Here is a 22,345-nt window from a genome sequence, read left to right on the forward strand (position 1 = left end):
AATGAGGTCTAAGCTTCTTCAGTTCCTGCACCTTAATTATGTAATTCCAGCCAATTTGTCAACTATTTTAGAAGGGATGTCACCGAAAATTATGCAACAATGAATTTGCCCTTCATGAACAAGTAGACAGTGGAATCGATTGCCAATACTTCATGTACAGATCAATAATAAGGAAGAGGGAAAGTTGGATCCTAATCTTCCTTTCAACTTATGGAATGTATTACTTCAGAATGTTAAAAAATCCATTTTGCTTCACCACCAGAGTGAGACAAAAGAAATTCACTTCATGTTTTCATGCAGGTCATCATATTAAAGTTGCAGTCAGAACCAATTACATCTTGAGATACAATGTCACTATACAGATGACACCTGCCCATTTTGGGCGGGCAACCTCACTGAATAAAATACAAAAAACTGAAAACTTTGGAAAGATTAAACTTGTCAAACTGAACCTTTTCTTGATTTTATCAGAAACATTAACTCTGCTTCTCTCTCTGCAGATGGTGTCCAACCTGCCAAATATTTCCAGTATTTACTGCTTTTACTCCAGGTTTGCGATGTCAACAGTGTTTTTGCTTTCTGATCTGATTAGATAGAAGTGTTATTGAACAATAAGCGGCTTTCTTGGTGGATATGTATGAGCTACAATCTAAATACATTCCCATGGGAAAGAAATGTAGGGACACTATAGCCAGAGTTGAATTAGTGATCAAAAAAGATACTGGTAAAATAGAATATAAAAAAAGTACACAACAGATGGTAGATTGTTAATAAAAGTGAGAACAAACCTATTCATAGGCAGTTAAGAAGGGAGCATAGAAAAAAATTAGAGAGCATGAGAAAAGACCGCAAATAAATATAGAGGGGAACAGATTTGTGAGAATAGAGATGGGATCAATCTGAGGGCAAAGAGGAACGTTCCTCATGGAGGCAGAAGGCATGTCTAAGGTACTAAATAAGTAATTAACATTGTTTTTCGCCAAAGAAGAATATAGGAGATTCTGGACAGAATAAAACTGGATATAGAGAAAATAATAGAAAGGCTAGAGTACTTAAAGATGATGAATTCCCTGGTCAGATGAGATGCACTTGTGGCTATTGTGCAGAGTAAGGGGGTGTATGACAGAGACTCTAGATATAATCTTGCAAACATTTAAAGATTCAGGGGAGGTGTCCAAAGATGGGAACATTGCAAATGTTACATGTTGGACAATGGGTGAAGATATATATCTTCTAACAACAGACCAGTTTAACGTTAAGATCGCATGGATGAACTACAACAATTGTTCATCCCTGTCTGGCATAAAAATAAATTGTGGAAGGTGAAACAACCATGGCTAACAAGGGAAATAAGCGAGTTTGGTATTTCGACTCGCTTGCAATAAACATTCTCGGCAGCTGTGCTACTATGTGTGTGCAGGCACGTTTTAACCATATAACCATATAACAATTACAGCACGGAAACAGGCCATCTCGGCCCTACAAGTCCGTACCGAACAACTTTTTTCCCTTAGTCCCACCTGCCTGCACTCATACCATAACCCTCCATTCCCTTCTCATCCATATGCCTCTCCAATTTATTTTTAAATGATACCAATGAACCTGCCGACACCACTTCCACTGGAAGCTGATTCCACACCGCTACCACTCTCTGAGTAAAGAAGTTCCCCCCTCATGTTACCCCTAAACTTCTGTCCCTTAATTCTGAAGTCATGTCCTCTTGTTTGAATCTTCCCTATTCTCAAAGGGAAAAGCTTGTCCACATCAACTCTGTCTATCCCTCTCATCATTTTAAAGACCTCTATCAAGTCCCCCCCTTAACCATCTGCGCTCCAGAGAATAAAGACCTAACTTATTCAACCTATCTCTGTAACTTAGTTGTTGAAACCCAGGCAACATTCTAGTAAATCTCCTCTGTACTCTCTCTATTTTGTTGATATCCTTCCTATAATTGGGCGACCAAAATTGTACACCATACTCCAGATTTGGTCTCACCAATGCCTTGTACAATTTTAACATTACATCCCAACTTCTATACTCAATGCTCTGATTTATAAGGGCTAGCATACCAAAAGCTGTCTTTACCACCCTATCAATATGAGATTCCACCTTCAAGGAACTATGCACGGTTATTCCCAGATCCCTCTGTTCAACTGTATTCTTCAATTCCCTACCATTTACCATGTACGTCCTATTTTGATTTGTCCTGCCAAGGTGTAGCACCTCACATTTATCAGCATTAAACTCCATCTGCCATCTTTCAGCCCATTTTTCCAATTGGCCTAAATCACTCTGTAGACTTTGGAAATCCTCTTCATTATCCACAACACCCCCTATCTTGGTATCATCTGCATACTTACTAATCCAATTTACCACACCTTCATCCAGATCATTGATGTACATGACAACCAACAAAGGACCCAACACAGATCCCTGAGGCACCCCACTAGTCACCTGCCTCCAACCCGACAAACAGCCATCCACCATTACCCTCTGGCTTCTCCCATTCAGCCACTGTTGAATCCATCTTGCTATTCCGGCATTTATACCCAACAGTTTAACCTTCTTAACCAACCTTCCATGAGGAACCTTGTCAAAGGCCTTACTAAAGTCCATATAGACAACATCCATTGCTTTACCCTCGTTAATTTCCCTAGTAACCTCGTCAAAAAATTCAAGAAGATTAGTCAAACATGACCTTCCAGGCACAAATCCATGTTGACTGTTCCTAATCAGACCCTGTTTATCCAGATGCTTACATATATTATCTCTAAGTATCTTTTCCATTAATTTGCCCACCACTGAAGTCAAACTAACAGGTCTATAATTGCTAGGTTTACTCTTAGAACCCTTTTTAAACAATGGAACAACATGCGCAGTACGCCAATCCTCGGGAACTATTCCCGTTTCTAATGACATTTGAAATATTTCTGTCATAGCCCCGGCTATTTCTAAACTAACTTCCCTCAATGTCCTAGGGAATATCCTGTCAGGACCTGGAGACTTATCCACTTTTATATTTTTCAAAAGTGTCAGTACTTCTTTTACTTTGAAACTCATAGTATCCATAGCTACTCTACTCGTTTCCCTTACCTCACATAATTCAATATCCTTCTCCTTGGTGAATACCAAAGAAAAGAAATTGTTCAATATCTCCCCCATCTCTTTTGGCTCTGCCGATAGCTTCCCACTCTGTCTCTCCTGGTTTTGTCCGTGGTCGGGGTCGGACCCGGGTCTCCGGCACTGTGGGTGCTGTTGAGTTGCTGCTGGGCTGTTCCCGTCCCCTTCTGGGTGCCCCATACCTGTCCGGAGGTGTCCGGAGTGGCCTTGCGCTGGTGGGGTGGTCGCAGCCCTGGACTTGCAACCGGCGCCAGCTGCAAGTCCGGGGCCGCCACTGCCACCGCCAGCATACGGCTAGGGCTGCCGGCGGGCCAGGCAGAGCCAAACTGGAGCCAGTGCCCCTCCTCCACGCCGGCTGCAAGCCCGGGGCCGCCACCGCCAGTCCAGGGATGCCATCCAACCAGGCGGGACAGGCATAGCTGAGCCGGAGCCAAGTAGCGGGAGAGTTCAACTTCAAGTTCAAGTGAGTTTATTGTCATGTGTCCCTGATAGGACAATGAAATTCTTGCCTTGCTTCAGCACACAGAACATAGTAGGCATTTACTACAAAACAGATCAATGTGTCCATATACCATAATATAAATATATACACACATGAATAAATAAACTGATCAAGTGCAAATAACAGATAATTGGTTATGAATAATCAGAGTTTTGTCCGAGCCAGGTTTAATAGCCTGATGGCTGTGGGGAAGTAGCTATTCCTGAACCTGGTTGTTGCAGTCTTCAGGCTGCTGTACCTTCTACCTGAAGGTAGCAGGGAGATGAGTTAGCAGGGAGATGAGTGTGTGGCCAGTATGGTGTGGGTTTTTGATGATACTGCCAGCCTTTTTGAGGCAGCAACTGCGATAAATCCCCTCGATAAAGGAAGGTCAGAGCCGATGATGGACTGGGCAATGTTTACTACTTTTTGTAGTCTTTTCCTCTCCAGGGCGCTCAGGTTGCCGAACCAAGCCACGATGCAACTGGTTAGCATGCGGTCAGCAGAGCGGGGTGTAACAGCGAGAGAGGAGGCAGATGAGAGTGGGAGATAGGGGGGGGGGGGGGGGGGACGGTCCAGTGGCGGTTCTACAGTGCTTGTGGTGCTGGGGACCTGGGTTCGATCCTGGCTACGGATGAGGCGCGGGTCTGTGTGCTTGTTCTCCCCTGTCTCCCACTCGCATCTGTCCCCTCTCTCTTGCTGTTACACCCAGCTCTCCCACTACCTGGTGCCCCCGTTCCTCAGATTACATATATTTTTCCCCATAAATCATGAATAAAGATAATAATTTATGCACATTTTGTACAGCCAGTGCTTTGTTCACTTTTTCTTTATAGCGATGACCTTTGACAAATTCCATGATTGCCTGCGTTTTTTAGAATACCGAACTCGCTTATTAGGGATAGTGTTAAATCCAAGGAAGGGGAAAATAAATTGGCCTGGGGAAGCAGCAAACCAGACTGGGAGAAATTTAGAATTAAACAGAGGAGGACAGAGGTGTTAATTAAGAGGGGGACAATAGAACATGAAAGAAAACTTGCGGGGAATATAAAATCTGACTGCAAAAGCTTCTGCAAAAGGATGAAAAGGTTAGTGAAGACAAATGTAGGTCCCTTACAGTCAGAAACAGATGAATTTATAATGGGAAAAAAAGGAAATGGCAGACCAGTTAAACAAGTACTTTGGTTCTTGCTTCACTAACGAAGACACAAACAATTTGTCAGAATTACTAGGGGATGGCAGATCTAGTAGAATGGAGGAAATGAAGAGAATCCACGTTAGTCAGGAAATGGTGATAGGAAAACTGTTGCAGATAAATCCACAGGACCTGTTGGTCTGCATCCAGAGTACTCAAGGAGGTGGCCCTAGAAATTGTGGATGCATTGGTGATAATTTTTCAATGTTCTGTAGACTCTGGATCTGTTCCGGTGGACTGGAGGGTAGCTAATGTAATCCCACTTTTTGAAAAAGGAGGGAGAGGAAACAAGGAAATTATAGACCAGTTAGCCTTACATTGGAAGTGGGGAAGATGCTTGAGTCGATTATTAAAGATGTAATAGCAGCACATAGGGAAAGCAGTGACAGGATAGGTCAAAGTCAGCATGGATTTACAAAGGAGAAATCATGCTTGACTAATCTTCTGGAATTTTTTAAGGATTTAACAATTAGAATGAATAAGGGAGAGCCAGTGGATGTGATATATCTGGACTTTCAAAAAGCCTTTGAAAAGGTCCCACACAAGAGATTAGTGTGTAAAATTAGAGCACATGGTATTGGGGGTTGGGTATTGATGTGGATAGAGAACTGGTTGGCAGACAGGAAGGAAAGAGTTGGAATTAATGGGCCCTTTACAGAATGGCAGGCAGTGACTAGTGGGGTGCCGCAGGGCTCGGTGCTGGGACCCCAGTTATTTACACTATATATTAACGATTTAGACGAGGGAATTAAATGTAACATTCACACAGAGAGTGGTGAATCTCTGGAACTCTCTGCCGCAGAGGGTAGTCGAGGCCAGTTCATTGGCTATATTTAAGAGGGAGTTAGATGTGGCCCTTGTGGCTAAGGGGATCAGAGGGTATGGAGAGAAGGCAGGTACGGGATACTGAGTTGGATGATCAGCCATGATCATATTGAATGGCGGTGCAGGCTCGAAGGGCCGAATGGCCTACTCCTGCACCTAATTTCTATGTTTCTATCTCCAAATTTGCGGATTACACAAAGCTGGGTGGCAGTGTGAGCTGTGAGGAGGATGCTATGAGTCTGCAGGGTGACTTGGATAGGTTGGGTGAATGTGGAGATGCAATGGCAGATGCAGTATAATGTGGATAAATGTGAGGTTATCCACTCTGGTGGCAAGAACAAGAAGGCAGATTATTACCTAATGGTGTCAGATTAGGAAAAGGGGAGGTGCAAAGAGACCTGGGTGTCCTTGTACATCAGTCACTGAAAGGTAGCTTTTAAGAAGGAACTGCAGATGCTGGAAAATCAAAGGTACACAAAAATGCTGGAGAAACTCAGCGGGTGCAGCAGCACCTATGGAGCGAAGGAAATAGGCAACGTTTCGGGCCAAAATCCTTCTTCAAGTAAGCATGCAGGTACAGCAGCCAGTGAAGAAAGCAAATGGCATGTTGGCCTTCATTGCGAGAGAATTTGAGTTTAGAAGCAAGGAGGCCCTACAGCAGTTGTACAGGGCCCTGGTGAGATCACACCTGGAGTATTGTGTGCAGTTGTGGTTTCCTAACTTGAGGAACGACATTCTTGCTATTGAGGGAGTGCAGCTTAGATTCACCAGGTTAATTCCCGTGGTGGCGGGACTGAAATATGATGAAAGAATGGGTCGACTGGGCTTGTATCCACTGGAATTTGGGATGAGGGGATTTATAGAAACTTATAAAATTATTAAGGGATTGGACAGGCTGGATGCAGGAAAAATGTTCCCGATGTTGGGGGAGTCCAGAACCTGGGGTCACTGTTTAAGAATAAGTGTGAGGCCATTTAGGACTGAGATGAGAAAAAACATTTTCACCCAGAGAGTTGTGAACCTGTGGAATTCCCTGCCACAGAAGGCAGGAATGGGGTACTGATTTTGGATGATCAGCCATGATCATATTGAATGGCGATGCTGGCTCAAAGGGCCGATTGGCCTACTTTTTCACCTATGTTTCTATGTTAGTAATGGGGATAGTTCAAGAAATATAAGATTTGCTGATTGTTCGGGTTTATTTAATGATTTAGTGTCTGATCTGATAGAAATTTTAAGTAACAGGAATAAGATGAAAGGGAATGCAGTTGATGTGGAATATGGACTTCCAAAAGGCATTTCACTAGGTGGCACACTTCGCAAGATTGAAGACAAACAATAGCTAAGTATCAAGAAACAATAACTAGATTATTTATCAGACCGGAAGGGAAAGTACAGTGGCGACCTCCAGAGATCAAAACCAAGAGCTGTGGTTTCCTTCATGAATATTGACTTGGACAAGTAAACAGGACAACATTTGGGCAGAGTACAGACTTGAAGGAGATACTAACAAGCTGGCACATTTTTTGGATAACATGCAGATTGAGCTCAATACTCAAATGTGTAAAGTGTTATGTTTTGATAAGAAGGAGGTAAACAAGAGGGCATAATTCTAAAAGAAGTACAAGAGTAGAGTGATCTGGAGGTTCAAGTGCATGGTTCATTCAATTGTTTGAAAACATATGGAATCCTGTTTTCTATCCACAGTATCAAATACTGTGGTATTTGATAAGAGATTTGAGAGAAAAAGAGAAAGAACATAATGATGAACCTTTATAAACCACTGATTTGACCAATTCTATTTGGGCCCCTCCTTTCAGGAAGTTGTAAAGGTTTTAGAGAGGATCCAGAAGGGATCTATTGTAATAATTCAAAGAATATAAGCCTTGTTCATTAGAGAGACTGAAGAAGCAAATTGTCTGGGTCTGAAATGCACTGCGAGGGGCAGCGGTGGAGGATATTCAAGGGCAACATTTAAAGGGGTGCATAAGTATCTAAAAAGAAAGAATTTGCAGGACAAAGGGGAGAGAGCAATGGACTGAGACTAGAAGGCCTTAGATGGATGCAAGAGACACAACATGCCAAAATGCCTTCTTCTGTCACGTTGCTAAGGGACAACACAGTGGTACAGTTGTTCAGAGCTGCTGCCTCACAGCGCCAGAGACCTGGGTTCATTCCTGTCCTTGGGTGCTGCCAGTGGGGAGATTGCACATTCTCACTGTAACTGAGTGACTTTCCTCCGATTTCCACCCACAACCCATAGACATACAACTGTACATTAATTGGCCTCTGTAAATTGCCCTAAGTGTGTAGGCTGTGGATACGAAAGTGGGATAATATAGAACCAGTGTGAAGAGCCTGTTTCCATGTTGTATCTTTCAATCAATCAAAGTAATTGTACCCTGCACAAGGCCAACTAAGCCAACAGTCCCTAAAAGCCCTCTCTTCAAATATTAAACATCTTCCAATCATCGTTTTGGGTTGTCCCAAAATAATCCTCCACACAGTGTTGAAGCATTAGAACTATGTCACGTACATAAAGCACAATCCTTCTGAGGCAGAGGAATGGTCAACATTTTAGGTTTCCAGACTTTGCTCATTAAGTTGGTTGGATACTGTAACTTTTTAGGATTAATAGATTCTAAATGTTATTCATTGTTGGATGAATTCCAAATTTTCTATCATCAACATTCTAGGATTCCATCTACAACTGAAACCCTCAACCATAACTCAGCAGCCACCTTTAGACTAGACTATCCCAAAGCTCTCCTAAAATCAACTTCATTTTTTTTTAGATTCCATGCATTGAATTCCATTCCCTCATTTAATCTTGTACTTGGTGACCTGGTTTGACTTCGAGTAATGTTCTGTTTCAATGTTTTTTTGGTTTTCAATTCCTATCATGGCCATGTCCGTCCCTATATATCATTTCTATCAATAACTAACACAGATATATGAGCCCCTTCATTCTGTCTTGAAGGCTGTATTTTCAACTCGCAATATAATGACCATATTTATGCTTTCCATTTCGCAACTTAATTTTTCTCTTTATGAGGTGCACATCAAATTCACCCCCTTTGAAAAAGTTTAAGATATCAATGCTAATACCTTTGCAGAGATAAAAGAGACTGTACATTCTGTCACCTGGAGCAATAAACAATTTGCTGAAGGGACCTCAGAAGGTCAGGAAGCATCTGTGGAGGCAGAGAGGTGAAAACTTACATCGAATATCTCTTTATATATGATAATATAGTGATAATATAGCTTCTTGTCGCTACCATAAAACGGCTTTACAAAGGTAAAGGTTTCACTGCACTTGTTGTGAGTCAAATCTTAACGAGACCAGCCACAGAAAATGCAAATTAAAAGAGCAGATCAGAGGTTTGGTTTCCTGGGGCCGGTAATTTATCTCTTAGACCCTGGGAGTTTTCCCAGATTACCAATATTTTCTAACAGTCTAGTTAAATCCAGCTCCAGTAAAGTGTAAGAAGTCTGACCATTCAAGACAAATTATTCCAATTTATTACCACCCGCAGGCCACTTAAACACACCTTCTCTCCACCATGGCTGTAGTTTCTAATCAACAAACTGCACTGCAGCAACCTCCTCACCAAGGCTTACACAAGACCTCGCAAACCTGCAACTCCAACTGCTGAGGGCATCCTCGTCTACAAGATCCCCTCCATGCCACTTCATACATATTTGGAAATGTGTCTGTTTATTCATTTTCTACTGGTTCACTGTCTTTGAATTCCCTACTTAATAGCATTGTGGGGATATCTTCCCCTCACAGACACCTCACCTCACAGGTGCTTTAGGAAGACTATTATAACCTTTCTAAGTGGAATTATGTGTGGGGAATAAATGGGGATGCATCTGGTGACATCCATGTATGAATAATACAGAAACAGAGAAATCCTTAACGCAATCTGTAAATGTTCTAAATAAAGCAGCTTTTAAGGACACGACACAGTAAGAGTTGACATTTCTATAGATGTGACTCACTGCTGTAACAAAGGACAATTTTAGTGGGTAGAACATGGGCACAACTGAAAGGTGTGTTGGAACTGTTATTTGTATTTGTGGCGGCACCTGGTGGCAACCCAAGGTCACAACGAACCATCGGCTCTAGACGGCGGCGTCTTGGTGCGGGAGGCGTTAGACACGGGGTCGGCACCTGAGTTGGTATTTAACACCAGGCAGCGCTCATGTCCGGAGAGGAGTAGGGAGCTGTATTGGAGAGAATAAACACGTCTAGTGCACACAACTCGTGTCCGACTAGTTTCTGGCTGGAATCCTGCGAGTCCCCGCTACATATTTATATTTATTAATATTTATTGTGTCAATACCACATGCAGGTATAAACTCAGAGATGTATGAATATGAAAATGAGTTTTCGATCAGGAATTTAAAGCTTGGTTTTGCCATCATATTCATCTATTTTTTGAAGGTAACAATCAGCTTTTCAAAGAACATAAAACAGTACAGCTAAAGACCAGACCCTTCAACCTACAATAACTGTGCCAAACATTATGCCAAGACCAACTCTTATCTGCCTGTACATAATGCATTTGCTACAAATCCATAGGCATATGCAGAAGTCTCTTAAATGCCATTGTTGAGCGTTTCAGCCACTCACAACCCTGGTGTAAAAAACATGCCTTGCACATCTCCTGGGAAGAAGGTTCTGGCTCTTTACCCTGGCTATGCCTCGCATAGTTTGATATACTTCTATCAGGTCTCCCTTCAACCTCTGGCATTCCAGAGAAAACAACCTAAAGTCTGCCCAACCTCACCTTGTAGATAATATTCCCTAATCCAGCATAATTCTGGTAAAATCGCAGCCGAAGGGTCTCAACCCGAAACGCCACCCATTCCTTCTCTCCAGAGATGCTGCCTGTCCCACTAAGTTACTCCAGCATTTTGAGTCTATCATTCTGGTAAACCTCCTCTGCAGCTTTTCCAAAGTCTCCACATCCTTCCTGTAATGGAATGACCAGAACTGCATGTAGTACTCAAAATGCAACCTAACAAAAAAACCCTCATGACTTCCCGACTCTTAAGGGCCTGTCCCACTTAGGCAACTTTTCAGCGGACTGCCTGCGACCTTCAAGCTCGAGGCACTCGCCTGAAAATCCGCGGACTAGAACGGCGACCGTCAGAGCGGAACACACACACACATCGCAAAGGCGGGGGCCAGAGAAAGCGGGGGAGCGCTGTCAGAAATTCACACGGTGCAAAGCCCACAAGGAGACACAGTATCGTGAGTCTTGCGTGATGAACAGGAACTTTCAAAGACGGCAGCAGCAGATTGGGGGGGGAGAAGGGGTTTCAGAGGGGGGGGGGGGGGGGCTTCAGGAGATGTGTGTGTGACCCCTTCCACTTCCCCTCTCCAGCTCCAGACAACATTTAACCGGCCGGGAGCTTTGCACTGTCTTCTGTCGTCGCGATGCGGGCAGCACAGTGCCAGTCACCGGAGTCGGTTTTCCAACGGGTTCTGAAAACAGGCGTGCTGCATGCACGGAGATCCCAGATCAGCAACTCCAGCCCAGCCCCGTTCCAACTCCAAAGGAACACGCTCCCCGTATGGGCAGAAGCTTATGGCTGCAAGGGACTACCTCTTGTCTGGGTGGCTACCGCACTGGGCGAACTGCACCTACGTAGCTACAAAAGTATCAAGCGGATTCCTCTGGAGTTGGAGGGCCAGGGGGCTATTGTTTTTGATTGCAGAAAACTATTCCAGGGACATGAGACAGAAAATTTGCTGCGACCATACTGAGGCCACGACTAGTTCCCAGAATGCGGGAACCCTTCTCTACCATGAAGGAGACTCACCAGAGACCCCCAGCAAACATTTGGCGACCATGTGACAATCATGAGGCGAGCGCAAAGTCTGCTGCACTCGCCTAAAAATTTGCCTAAGGCCATTTACACTCAATACCAGTCAATGAAAGCAGCATACAATATGCCTTTTTAGTTTCACTCCACCTACACCCTGTGCTTGCCATTTGTGGTAGCTGATCTATATCTCCATTCTTTACTTTGATAGTCATCCTCACAGTCCGCGGCTTCAGCACTGTCTTCAAGTCGTCGATGGCTGCCAGCAGGCTAGTACAGTCAATTAACCCAGGGCACGCGACCAGTGGCCCACACCGCAGCACGGAGAACCCAGTTGCTGCCAGCCTGCACCAGAGAGCCCCGCTCCAACTACTGGTTACTGGGGTGCGGATGACGGGCCGGAGCTTTGTACATTCGTAGGTGCCCATCGGGCATGGGTTTTTCTCCTGAGGTGGCCTCCTGCTATCCTCGGAACACCGCCATTCCAGGAAAGTGTGCAGGTTTGTAGATTTAGGGGGCTTCTGTAAATTGTCCATGTAGGATAGATCTACTGTATGGGTGATCGCTGGTCAGTGTGGACTTGGTGCGCTGAAGGGCATGTTTCCATGCCAAATCTCTAACCTTGAATAAACTAAACCCCTCTACATTTATGTCCAAGTCATTTATATATCACAAAATGCTGAAGTCCCAGCACAGATCCCTCCAGCCTGAATATTGTCCTTCCACTATAGCCTTTTTTCTATTAGTAAGTCATTCCTCTGAATCCAGGGGGAGGGGGGTCACTGTGCAATCACGTGCATTTTAATCTTCAGGGATCAGGAGACACAGGGCTTTTTATCTGGTGGGCAATCACTTAAAATTCATGCCGACACAGTCATCAACCTCCCTACCCTGCATTCATACAAACATTTATCTCTGCCTCAAAAAACAACAATGAAGACTTAGCTCGCGACACGAGTAACTGCCGGTATCAAGGCCAAACTGACTTTCTCTAATTAGCACCCATTCACTTCCAGCCATTAATGGGATTAAATATTATCCCGAAGACAAATTCTGAATTACGAAAAGTGTCTGGTCCCGGATAAATCCTCTCCAATAGTTTTTCCCTACCACTGATGTGAAGCTAACAAAAAAACCCTCATCATTCCCTGGAGTCTTAAGGGCCTTTCTGGCAACTTTTCCTTCGTATCCTTGCTCCTGTCAAGCTCGAGGCAAGAAGGTACTGAAGCTTGAACGGCGACCGCAGAGAGCACCATCACACTCAGGATCAGGGCCAGAGAAAGCTGGGGGAGCGCTTTTTGAACAGTCACTTGCATAAGCCAAGGACTACTGTTTGATTCAGCGATGAACACCTCAGTTTGCGAACGGCTTGGACTTTGAGAAGGGGGGAGAACTGGGGGGGGCTATAATGTGCTAGGAGATGTTGAAGAACTTTTATTCGCCAGACAACTTTTAATACCTTAGACTCTGTCTTTTGTACTTGAGTTTAGCGAACATTTGCTGTATCGATGTATGCTTGGATCTGATAATTACACAGTTCCCCCTCCCCGGGTACCATGAAAATGCCCGTGAGATTAACCTAAAACTCCATGGTTGGATCGTCGGCTAACTAAACCGGCTACCGCAACCCTGGTTTGCCAGGTGAGGAGGGGGCTGTAGACCCCCAGCAGGACCAAAAACAAGACCTGTCAAAGGGTGGATGAACTCCTAGTGAGCCAACGACCATCCACATTCAAGTCCTCTCTACCATGATTCGTCACATACACATACGCGAACATGTGACCATGTGTGAAATGAAAAGTGCGCAATGCTCGCAGCACTTTGTGCAAAGTTGCCTAAACAAACAAACAATACCAAACGAAACAAACTACAAACAGAATGGAACTACTCCATCACCATATTCGTGGTTACTATACCCCATTAAATACTTTGTGGGCAGAAGGCAGTCCGGGACTTCAGAAAAAGTGTCATCTGCAAATTTACTAAAAAAAGCTGTAGAGTGGTACAGTAAAAGTTAGTCCCTGGTGAGATAGAAGTTTAAAGTCCTAATGGCCTCTGGGAAGAAATTCCTTCTCAACCTCTCTGTTCTCACAGCATGGCAACTTCCACATTTCAGTAGAAGTTGCAATCACTGTTGTATATAGCATTGTAAGGCACCGTGCCCATTGATGTTTTCAACAATGATGATGACGATAAACCTAAGAAACAACATTTGCTACTCTCCAGTCCACCGCAACTTGTGTGCCTTGTTCCAATTTAGTACCTTTCTTCAAGGGCTAGCTTTCTCTCTTTTCAAAACAATCTGAAAACCTATTGTTGTGATTATTATCTCCAAAATGCTCTTCCATTGTCACTGAATCCTACCCACCCAGCTCATTTCCCAACACAAAGTGCAGCACTGTTCCCTTCTCGGTTTGAGTATGCACATACCGTTTCAAGCAACCCTCCTGGATACGCCTCACAAATTCTGCCCTGCCTAAACTTTTGGTACTGAGTAAGTCCCAGACAATATTGGGGAAGTTAAAGTCACAGACTGCTGCTATTGGAAAAGTACTGATATTTCATGTTCATAAGTGATAGGAGCAGAATTAGGCCATTTGGCCCATCGTCTACTCCACCATTCAATCATGGCTGATCTATCTTTCTCCAGCCTTCCCCCATAACCCCTGACATCCATATTTACTACATAAAGAAATGGAAACACAAAGAACAATCACATGGGACAAGGAGAACTGTTGGCAAGTTTGTTTTTAATTGACATTGGAAAGCATTTTTGATGTTATTATTTTTTGTGCTTTTGGTGCATGGACTAAAGGTGGCAAAACATCTGTGGAAGTTACGTGTGATTCCAACTTTATACACATTCCCCCCAATCTCTGAACCCAGAAAGAGATACCCTTCATCTTCATATAGTATACGGATTGGATTATCATATAGTAGCTGTGCAAAATTCTGTTTAGACCACACTTAGAATTCTGTATAGACCACACTTATACAACTCTGGTCACTACATTACAGGAGGATGCAGTAGCAAATAGAGGGAGTACAAAATAAATTCACCAAGATGCTGCCTGGAATGGAGGGCTATAGTTATAAGGAAAGATTAGCTCAACTGGTTTTATTGTCACTGGGATATAACCATATAACCATATAACAATTGCAGCACGGAAACAGGCCATCTCGACCCTTCTAGTCCGTGCCGAACACATAATCTCCCCTGGTCCCATATACCTGCGCTCAGACCAGAACCCACATATTCCTTCCCACATATTAAACTATCGTGGGCAAAGGAAAAATGAAAAAAACGAACCTTAAAAAAAAGCTGTTCAGTGGTAAGTAAAAGTTAGTCCACACAGCTACAGTCCTAATGGCCTCTGAGGAAAGAAGTTCCCCCTCAACCTCTCTGTTAAACAGCATGGCAACTTCCACATTCATGTAGAAGTTGCAATCACTGTTGAATATAGCATTGTCTCAGGGTTCACATTGATGTTTTCAACAATGATGATGACTATCCCTCTATCAAACCTATTTGCTACTATCCAGTCCCCCCGCAACCTGTCTGCCGTTCCAAAGACCTTTCTTCAAGGGCTAGCTTGTTCAACCTTTCTCCAAAATGCTCTTTCCATTGTCACTGAATCCTACCCCCCCAGCTCATTTTCTAACAAAGTGCAGCACTGTTCCTCTCTCTATTTGAGTTGCACATCCTTCAATAACCCTTAGGCGACCAAATTCTGTACACCATACTCCAGACTGCCCAATTGGCCTCACCAATGCCTTGTACAATTTTAACATTAAAGTCACAGACTGCTTCTATTGGAAAGCTCTGATATTTATGTTCATAAGGCCAGCACAGAAAAAGCTTTCATCGTTACTCCCCATTCTATCATGGCTGATCCACTTTCAGGGCCTTCCCCCATTACCCCTGACATCCCTATTTACTACCTACAGAAATCAAAACCCAAAGAACAATCACATGGGACAAGGAGAACTGTTGGCAAGTTTGTTTTTAATTGACATTGGAAAGCATTTTTGATGTTATTATTTTTTGTGCATTTTGGTGCATGGACTAAAGGTGGCAAAACATCTGTGGAAGTTACGTGCGATACCAACTTTATACACATTCCCCCCAATCTCTGAACCCAGAAGAGATACCCTTCATCTTAATATAGTATACGGATTGGATTATCATATAGTAGCTGTGCAAAATTCTGTTTAGACCACACTTAGAATTTTGTTTAGACCACACATAAAACTCTGGTCACGACATTACAGGAGGATGCAGTAGCAAATAGTGGGAGTACAAAAGAAATTCACCCTGTGGCACCCCACTCGTCACTGGCCTCCAACCTGACAAACAACCATCCACTATTACTCTCTGGCATCTCCCATTCAGCCACTGTTGAATCCATCGGGGTAATTTTAAAGTTGATGAGGGGCTTAAATAAGGTAGATATTTTTTCTCCCAGAGGAGTCTAAAGCAAAGAACACAGGTTTAAGGTGAGAGAGGAGAAGTTTAAACAAGATCTGAGGGGTAAGATTTTACTGATTTAAGTTCTGATGACACCCTTTACCTTGGCTTTGTAGAACTCTTTTACTTCTGGTTTAATGGAATCAAAATCTCCACTGATGAAGTTCGGCAGAAATCTAATCAAAAGAATAGAGATGCAACAGTTAACTTTCACAAAATAAACAACATTAAAAGGTAAATTCAAAGTCTGTAGTACACTGTAATTCACCATTTGTTTTTCAATACCATTCAACAAATCAAAAATGAAACCCATCATATAAACTATTGTGAAATCTCCTTAAAACATTGAAGGTACAGTTACATGATCAAAATATTGTATGATATTTACCAAAACATAAAACTTTCCAATGTTTAGTTTTCTGATTTAGGCAGGTATTGGCAATTGAAATTTTAAATGGAAAATAATGTACTTAGTTAACATTAGTATGAAGCTGTGAAATTCTTCCTCGCCAAGAGTTACATCATCATTTCTTTGAATAATAAGCTGCTCACACTTGGACAATTTAAATGAACCAATGAAATGGACACGTTGACGTGACAATACTTAGTTTATTGCAATAAGAAGCCCATTGCTTTACCTTACTAGACCTGGGTGATGAATGTTAACTGAACCTTTCAAGAGAACTTTAGAACAAATGGAATTGGAATTCACAAAACCAATCACAGTAAAATATTATTTTTCCCCAAGCGAATGTGAAGAAACGCCATTTATTTAACATCAAATCTTAAAACTGGGTCTAAACAAGGGCATAATCATAATTCTTTTCTTAATAACCCTTGCAAATAAATGAAAGCAAACAAATAAAAGCAAAAATGAAGGTTTAAGATGAGGATTAATAGTCATAGAGTGATACAGTGTGGAAACTGGCCCTTCGGCCCAATTTGCCCACACTGGCAAACATGTCCCAGCTACACTTGTCCGACCTGCCTACATTTGGTCCATATCCCTTCAAACTTGTCCTATCCATGTATCTAACTGTTTCTTAAATGTTGGGATAATCCCAGCCTCAACTACCTCCTCTGGCAGCTTGTCCATTCACCCACCACCCTTTGAAATCTTTGAAAAAGAAACACATCCTTTCAGGATGCTCTACTTTACAGCCGACAAAATACATTTGGAATTGTAGTTTCTTGAAGAGCACATGGAGAGAATTGCACACTTCTGCTTTGGACAAATGTGAAAGCCTTCACAGACTTGATGCTCATCAGGCATCCTCAACTTCAACAATACCAGAGACCTTCAGGGTACAAGTAAAGTCTAGACAAATTTCCTCTTATCTGCCATTGAACAAAACCTCAAATAGATGTGCACACTTCCCCAAAACAGCATTCAGGGCAAAGCCAACCATATCCCTCCCTTCTCTCGCCACCCACATTCTGTGGCATGCTTTTCAATCCACAGCTGTTACTGTTTCAGAAACTATTCCAGTACAACAATACCCAGCAGCTTCAAAAAAATATTGTTAAATGTTTTCCTGCCCTCCAAACTAGTTGCTGTACTCCTATCTGTTGGCATCCACTGCTCAAAAAAATATTGATTAAGTAGTTCACTGATGCTCGCTTCTCAATTAATGTATTAATGCAAAGGTACATCACATGAATTGATACTGCCTGCTTTTTTTATTAAACCTTGCCTCAACCATGAATTTATTATTTATGCTTGCCTGCCATTCTATTTGTTATCCTTTTGCAGATAGAGGGCTGGAAATGAGTTTCATCACTTTGTTTATGCATGGTACCTACTGTTTTATGCATCCATCATTCATATTCTCTTAAACTTCTACAGGTGTCCAGTATTGACTGCCTACATTACGGCCTGGCTTGGCAACTCGACTGCCCAAGAATAAAGATTTCCAAAAGTGATGACACTGTCCAGTCCATCATGGATACTGACTTCCTCACCATCGCAAGGATCGACACGAATCACTGCCTCAGAAAGTTCAAAGTTCAAAGTTCAAAGTAAACTTTATTGTCAATTCAATTATGCAACAGTAGTTACACAGAGGATCGAAATTACGTTTCCCCATACTCCAAATGTGCAAGTAATATTAAAAACACAGACAGACAACATACCAATAAAAATAGACAATAGACATATATTATTTAAAATATTAAAATATGCACAGTATGCCAAAATGTAGCAAAAACTTTGAGGTATTTTAAAAAGGGTGCAACAATGAAAGGTGCAATATAGAAAAAGTGCAAATTTCGTACTGGAGACATTGAGCCAAAGTTATTTTCACAGTTTGTTTGTCTTTGTTTGGGTACTGTTCATGGAATTTTCTTAAGTGTGTTGAGTAGTCTGATGGCCTGAGGGAAAAAGCTGTTTTTGAATCTGGTGGTTTTGCTCTGCATGCTGCGGTAGCGCTTACCGGAAGGTAGTAGGGTGAACAGTTTGTGTGCTGGGTGGGTGGTGTATTTGATGATATTGCTTGCTCTCTTGCGACAGCGAGAAGGGTATAGGTCCTGGATTGCTGGTTGGGGTGATCTGGTGATCTTCTCCGCTGTCCTCACCACTCTCTGTAGGGCCTTCTGGTCAGCAGCAGAGCAACAGCCATACCAGACTGAGAGACTGCTGGTAAGAATGCTCTCAATGGCACCCCTGTAAAAGGTCATGAGGGCAGAAGGGGGGGAGGTCAGCTCTCCTCATCCGTCGAAGGAAGTGGAGGCGTTGCTGTGCCTTCTTGACTATGGAGATTGTGTTGGTGGACCATGTCTGATCATCTGTGATGTGCACTCCCAGGAACTTGGTGCTTTTCACAGACTCCACTGCACTGCCATTGATGGTGAGTGGGGTGTGTGTTGTCTGTTTCTTCCTGAAGTCCACAGTTATTTATTTTGTTTTGTTGACATTGAGTTGAAGGTTGTTGATGTCACACCAGTTGATGAGTTGTTGTACCTCCTCTCTGTAGGCTGAATCGTCATCGTGGCTGATGAGACCCACCACTGTAGTGTCATCTGCGAACTTGATGATGTGGTTCGAATTGTGTTTGGCACTACAGTCATGAGTCGTCAGCGTGAACAACAGAGGGCTCAGCACACATCAATATGGGACCCCGGTGTTCATGATGGTGGTCTCTGATTAGTTTTTGCCAACTCTTACTGTCTGTGGTCTGTCAGTGAGGAAGTCCAGTAACCAGTTGCATAGTGGGGTGCTGATGCCTATTTCGCCGAGTTTATTCACCAGATGTTGGGGGATGTCTGTACTGAAGGCGGAGCTGAAGTCGATAAACAGCATCCGCACGTAACTGTTTTTTTGGTTTCCAGATGAGCCAGGCTTAGGTGGAGTGCTGTTGCTATGGCATCATCAGTGGAACGGTTGGGACGGTAAGCAAACTGGAATGGGTCAAGTGTAGAGGGGAGACTGAATGTTATATGGGCCTTGACCAACCTTTCAAAGCACTTCATCATGATGGACGTGAGTGCTATGGGCCGGTAGTCGTTCAGTGTTGAGGCTGGGGATTTCTTGGGTAACGGTATGATGGTGGTGGCTTTGAAGCATGCTGGTATGATGGCTTGGCTCAGAGAGGTGTTGTAGATGTCAGTGAGAACATCTGTGAGTTGGTCAGCACAGTCTCTGAGCACACGCCCCGGTATGTTGTCAGGACCTGCAGCTTTTCTGGGGTTCACCTTGAGTAAGGTCCTCCGCACATCAGCTGGGCCCAGGTGAAGTGTTTCATGGTCTGGGCAGGGAGGGGCTTTTGTTGGTGTGGTGGTGTTGTCCTCCTCAAACTGGTTGAAGAAGGTGTTAAGTGTGTTGAGGAAGTCTGTGTTGTCCTCGCACGGTGAGGGTGTTGGCCTGTGGCCGGTGACAGACTGGATGCCTTGCCACAGGAGCTTGGGGTCCTTAGTGTCCGTGAAGTGTGCCTGAACTTTCTGTCTATAGGCACGCTTGGCCATTCTCAAGCCCCGGTTCAAGTTGGCCCTAGCAGTACTAAGGGCGTCTTTGTCCCCGGACAGCCAGTATCATCAGAGACTGACACTACCCTGGCTATGCTTTCACTTCACTCCTAACATTGGGAGAAGGTACAGGAACAAAACTGTAACGCCCAAGTTCAAGAGCAGCTTCTTCCTTCTTCCAACCGTCAGGCTATTAAACACAACAACAATGTGGATTTTTGGGGGATTCTTTTGAGTTTGCACAATTATTGTTTGTTTAGTTGTCTGTTTTTTATATACATACAGAATTTATTTTTAGCTGTGCATTATGGGTTTTACAGAGTATTATGTTTACATATCTGCTGTGCTGTTGCAAGTAAGAACTTCAAAAAGAGTTTATATGATGGGTTTCATATGACAAAAGAATACTCTTGACTGGAAAATGGCCGCGGAGTAAAAGGTTAAGAATACTTGAGAAGTGATATAAAATAATTGATCAAAATGGTGCAAAGATCTCGTAAAGTAATTGTGGAATGATTGGTATTATTGACAAATGAGTCTAACTAAAAAGCGTGCATTTAGAACACGACAAGTACAAAGGGAGAGACTGGGAGACATTGTACCACAAATTATTGTGTAAAAATCAAAATCAGGTAAAACGAAATCCATAATAGCTTTTAAATAGTATTGAATAATAATTTTAAAAATTAAAAAATAATAGTAAGCGTAGTGAAATGAGATTCGGTGTATGGTATTTAATTATGGTGCCACCATGCTAAGCTCCATTAAGTTAGTAATATATTTTTAAGGCCTACAGATTTACTAATTTCATAATTAGCTGATGATCGATGTTCTATACAAATGTTAACCCATTACTGCCTACTGCTCTGTTAGTTTACTAAATCCATTTTATTTTTAATTTAAAATCAATTCTCCCATTCCTGCTCTCATGATTACTGCTGGAATGGATTGCTACGTGTGTGAGGAGTAGATAAGCTCAGCTGTAGCATTTTTGTCAGTATACTTTGAATGGTGAGTGATCATTTTATTTTGTGGTGCTTCAGTTTCAAAGGTCTTTTATTGTCACATGTACCAATGAAGGTGCAGTGATATGCAATTTATCACACAACCATACGGGAAAAAAAAGCAACAAGACACACAACTACATGAAAGTTAACATTAACATCCACCACAGCGGATTCCTAACATTCCTCACTGTGATGGAAGGCAAAAAAGAAATCTTCTTCCTCTTTATTCTCCCATGGTCAGTGCAGTCAAACCATCCATCGGGATGATCGAAGTTCCCGCAGCCGGCAGTCGAAGCCCCTGTGTCGGGGAGATCAAAACTCCCATGTCGAGGAGGTCAAAACAACGGCGGCTTGGTGTTCCCGAAGTTGGTCTCCATGATGTTAAGTCCACAAGCACCCACGGTTTGAGCTCCGAGGTCGACCCCTGGCAAAGGGATCGCGAGCTCCGCGAATGTAGGTCCTTACGCGACTGCGATGGAGCTCTCAAAATTGGTCTCCAGCCAAGGCCGCAAACTCCTCAATGTTAGGCCGCAGTGCGGACAGGGATATAGAAAAAAAATTGCTTTTCCGTCGAGGTAATAGATTAGAAATGTTTCGGCACTGGAGATCCCTGGCAAAAGATCCCAGGCCTCCACGGTGTTAAGGTCCGCGTCGCGCCCGCGGCTAGAAGCTCTGCAAACCACAGTCAGCAGGCCCAACATTCCGGAGATCCAACACTGGCGATGATAATTCAGTGCTGTGCCGCCACTGAAACTCTGGCTGGTCTCTGGCAGGAAAGGCTGCACCAATCTAGTTGGTAGGCCGCGAGGGGCCAAGATGCGACACAGAGAAAAGATGCATCTCCGTCCAGGTAAATGACTGAGAAACTGTTACCCCCTATTCTCCCCCACCACCCCCCACATAAGACATACTAAGAAACATTTAAATCATACAATTAGACACACTATAAATAACAAAAGGGGTGAAAGTACTAACAGCTGCTGGCGAGGCGGGCATTGCTGGCGCCAACCGGTGGCTTAAGGATCCAATCAAATAATAAGCCACTGAAAAAGGATTAGAATCATGCCAACATTAGTCACAACCATAATGGACCAAACTGAGCACATTAAACCACTTATTTGTTTGAAGGGGCCAAGGAATTAATCTTAACCATTGCTGACCATTACTGAGCATTTAGGACCAATTACTACTTCCCTAGGATATAAGAAACCAGGAATGGGAATAGATGCTTCAAGAATGCCTTGTCGTTTAAATTGATCATGGTTTATCTATGCTGGTCTCAATTGCTCTTCTGTGTCAATTCTCCATGATCCTATAGTCCTTGTTCTATCAGATATTTGTCCACCTCCACTTTAAATACCTTGAAAGATCTAACTGCTATCACCACCCTCTGCAAAAACAAACTTTTACAGACACAAGGCTTACATGATTGGTTCCTTGCAGATGGGTGT

At 43.1% G+C, this 22,345-nt stretch overlaps 1 protein-coding gene across 5 annotated transcripts in view; it reads right to left on the bottom strand.

The window, feature by feature from the left end:
* The window catches only part of tpk1 (thiamin pyrophosphokinase 1), a 349,575-nt gene that overhangs the window by 204,275 nt on the left and 122,955 nt on the right, over nt 1-22,345 (bottom strand). For all 5 annotated transcript variants that reach the window (XM_055656935.1, XM_055656952.1, XM_055656943.1 and 2 more), the window contains one exon: nt 16,031-16,103. In XM_055656935.1, coding sequence (XP_055512910.1) covers nt 16,031-16,103 — 73 coding nt within the window. The remainder of the gene's footprint in view (nt 1-16,030; nt 16,104-22,345) is intronic.

Source organism: Leucoraja erinacea, chromosome 2 (assembly GCF_028641065.1).
Source record: "Leucoraja erinacea ecotype New England chromosome 2, Leri_hhj_1, whole genome shotgun sequence".
NCBI lineage: Eukaryota > Metazoa > Chordata > Chondrichthyes > Rajiformes > Rajidae > Leucoraja > Leucoraja erinaceus.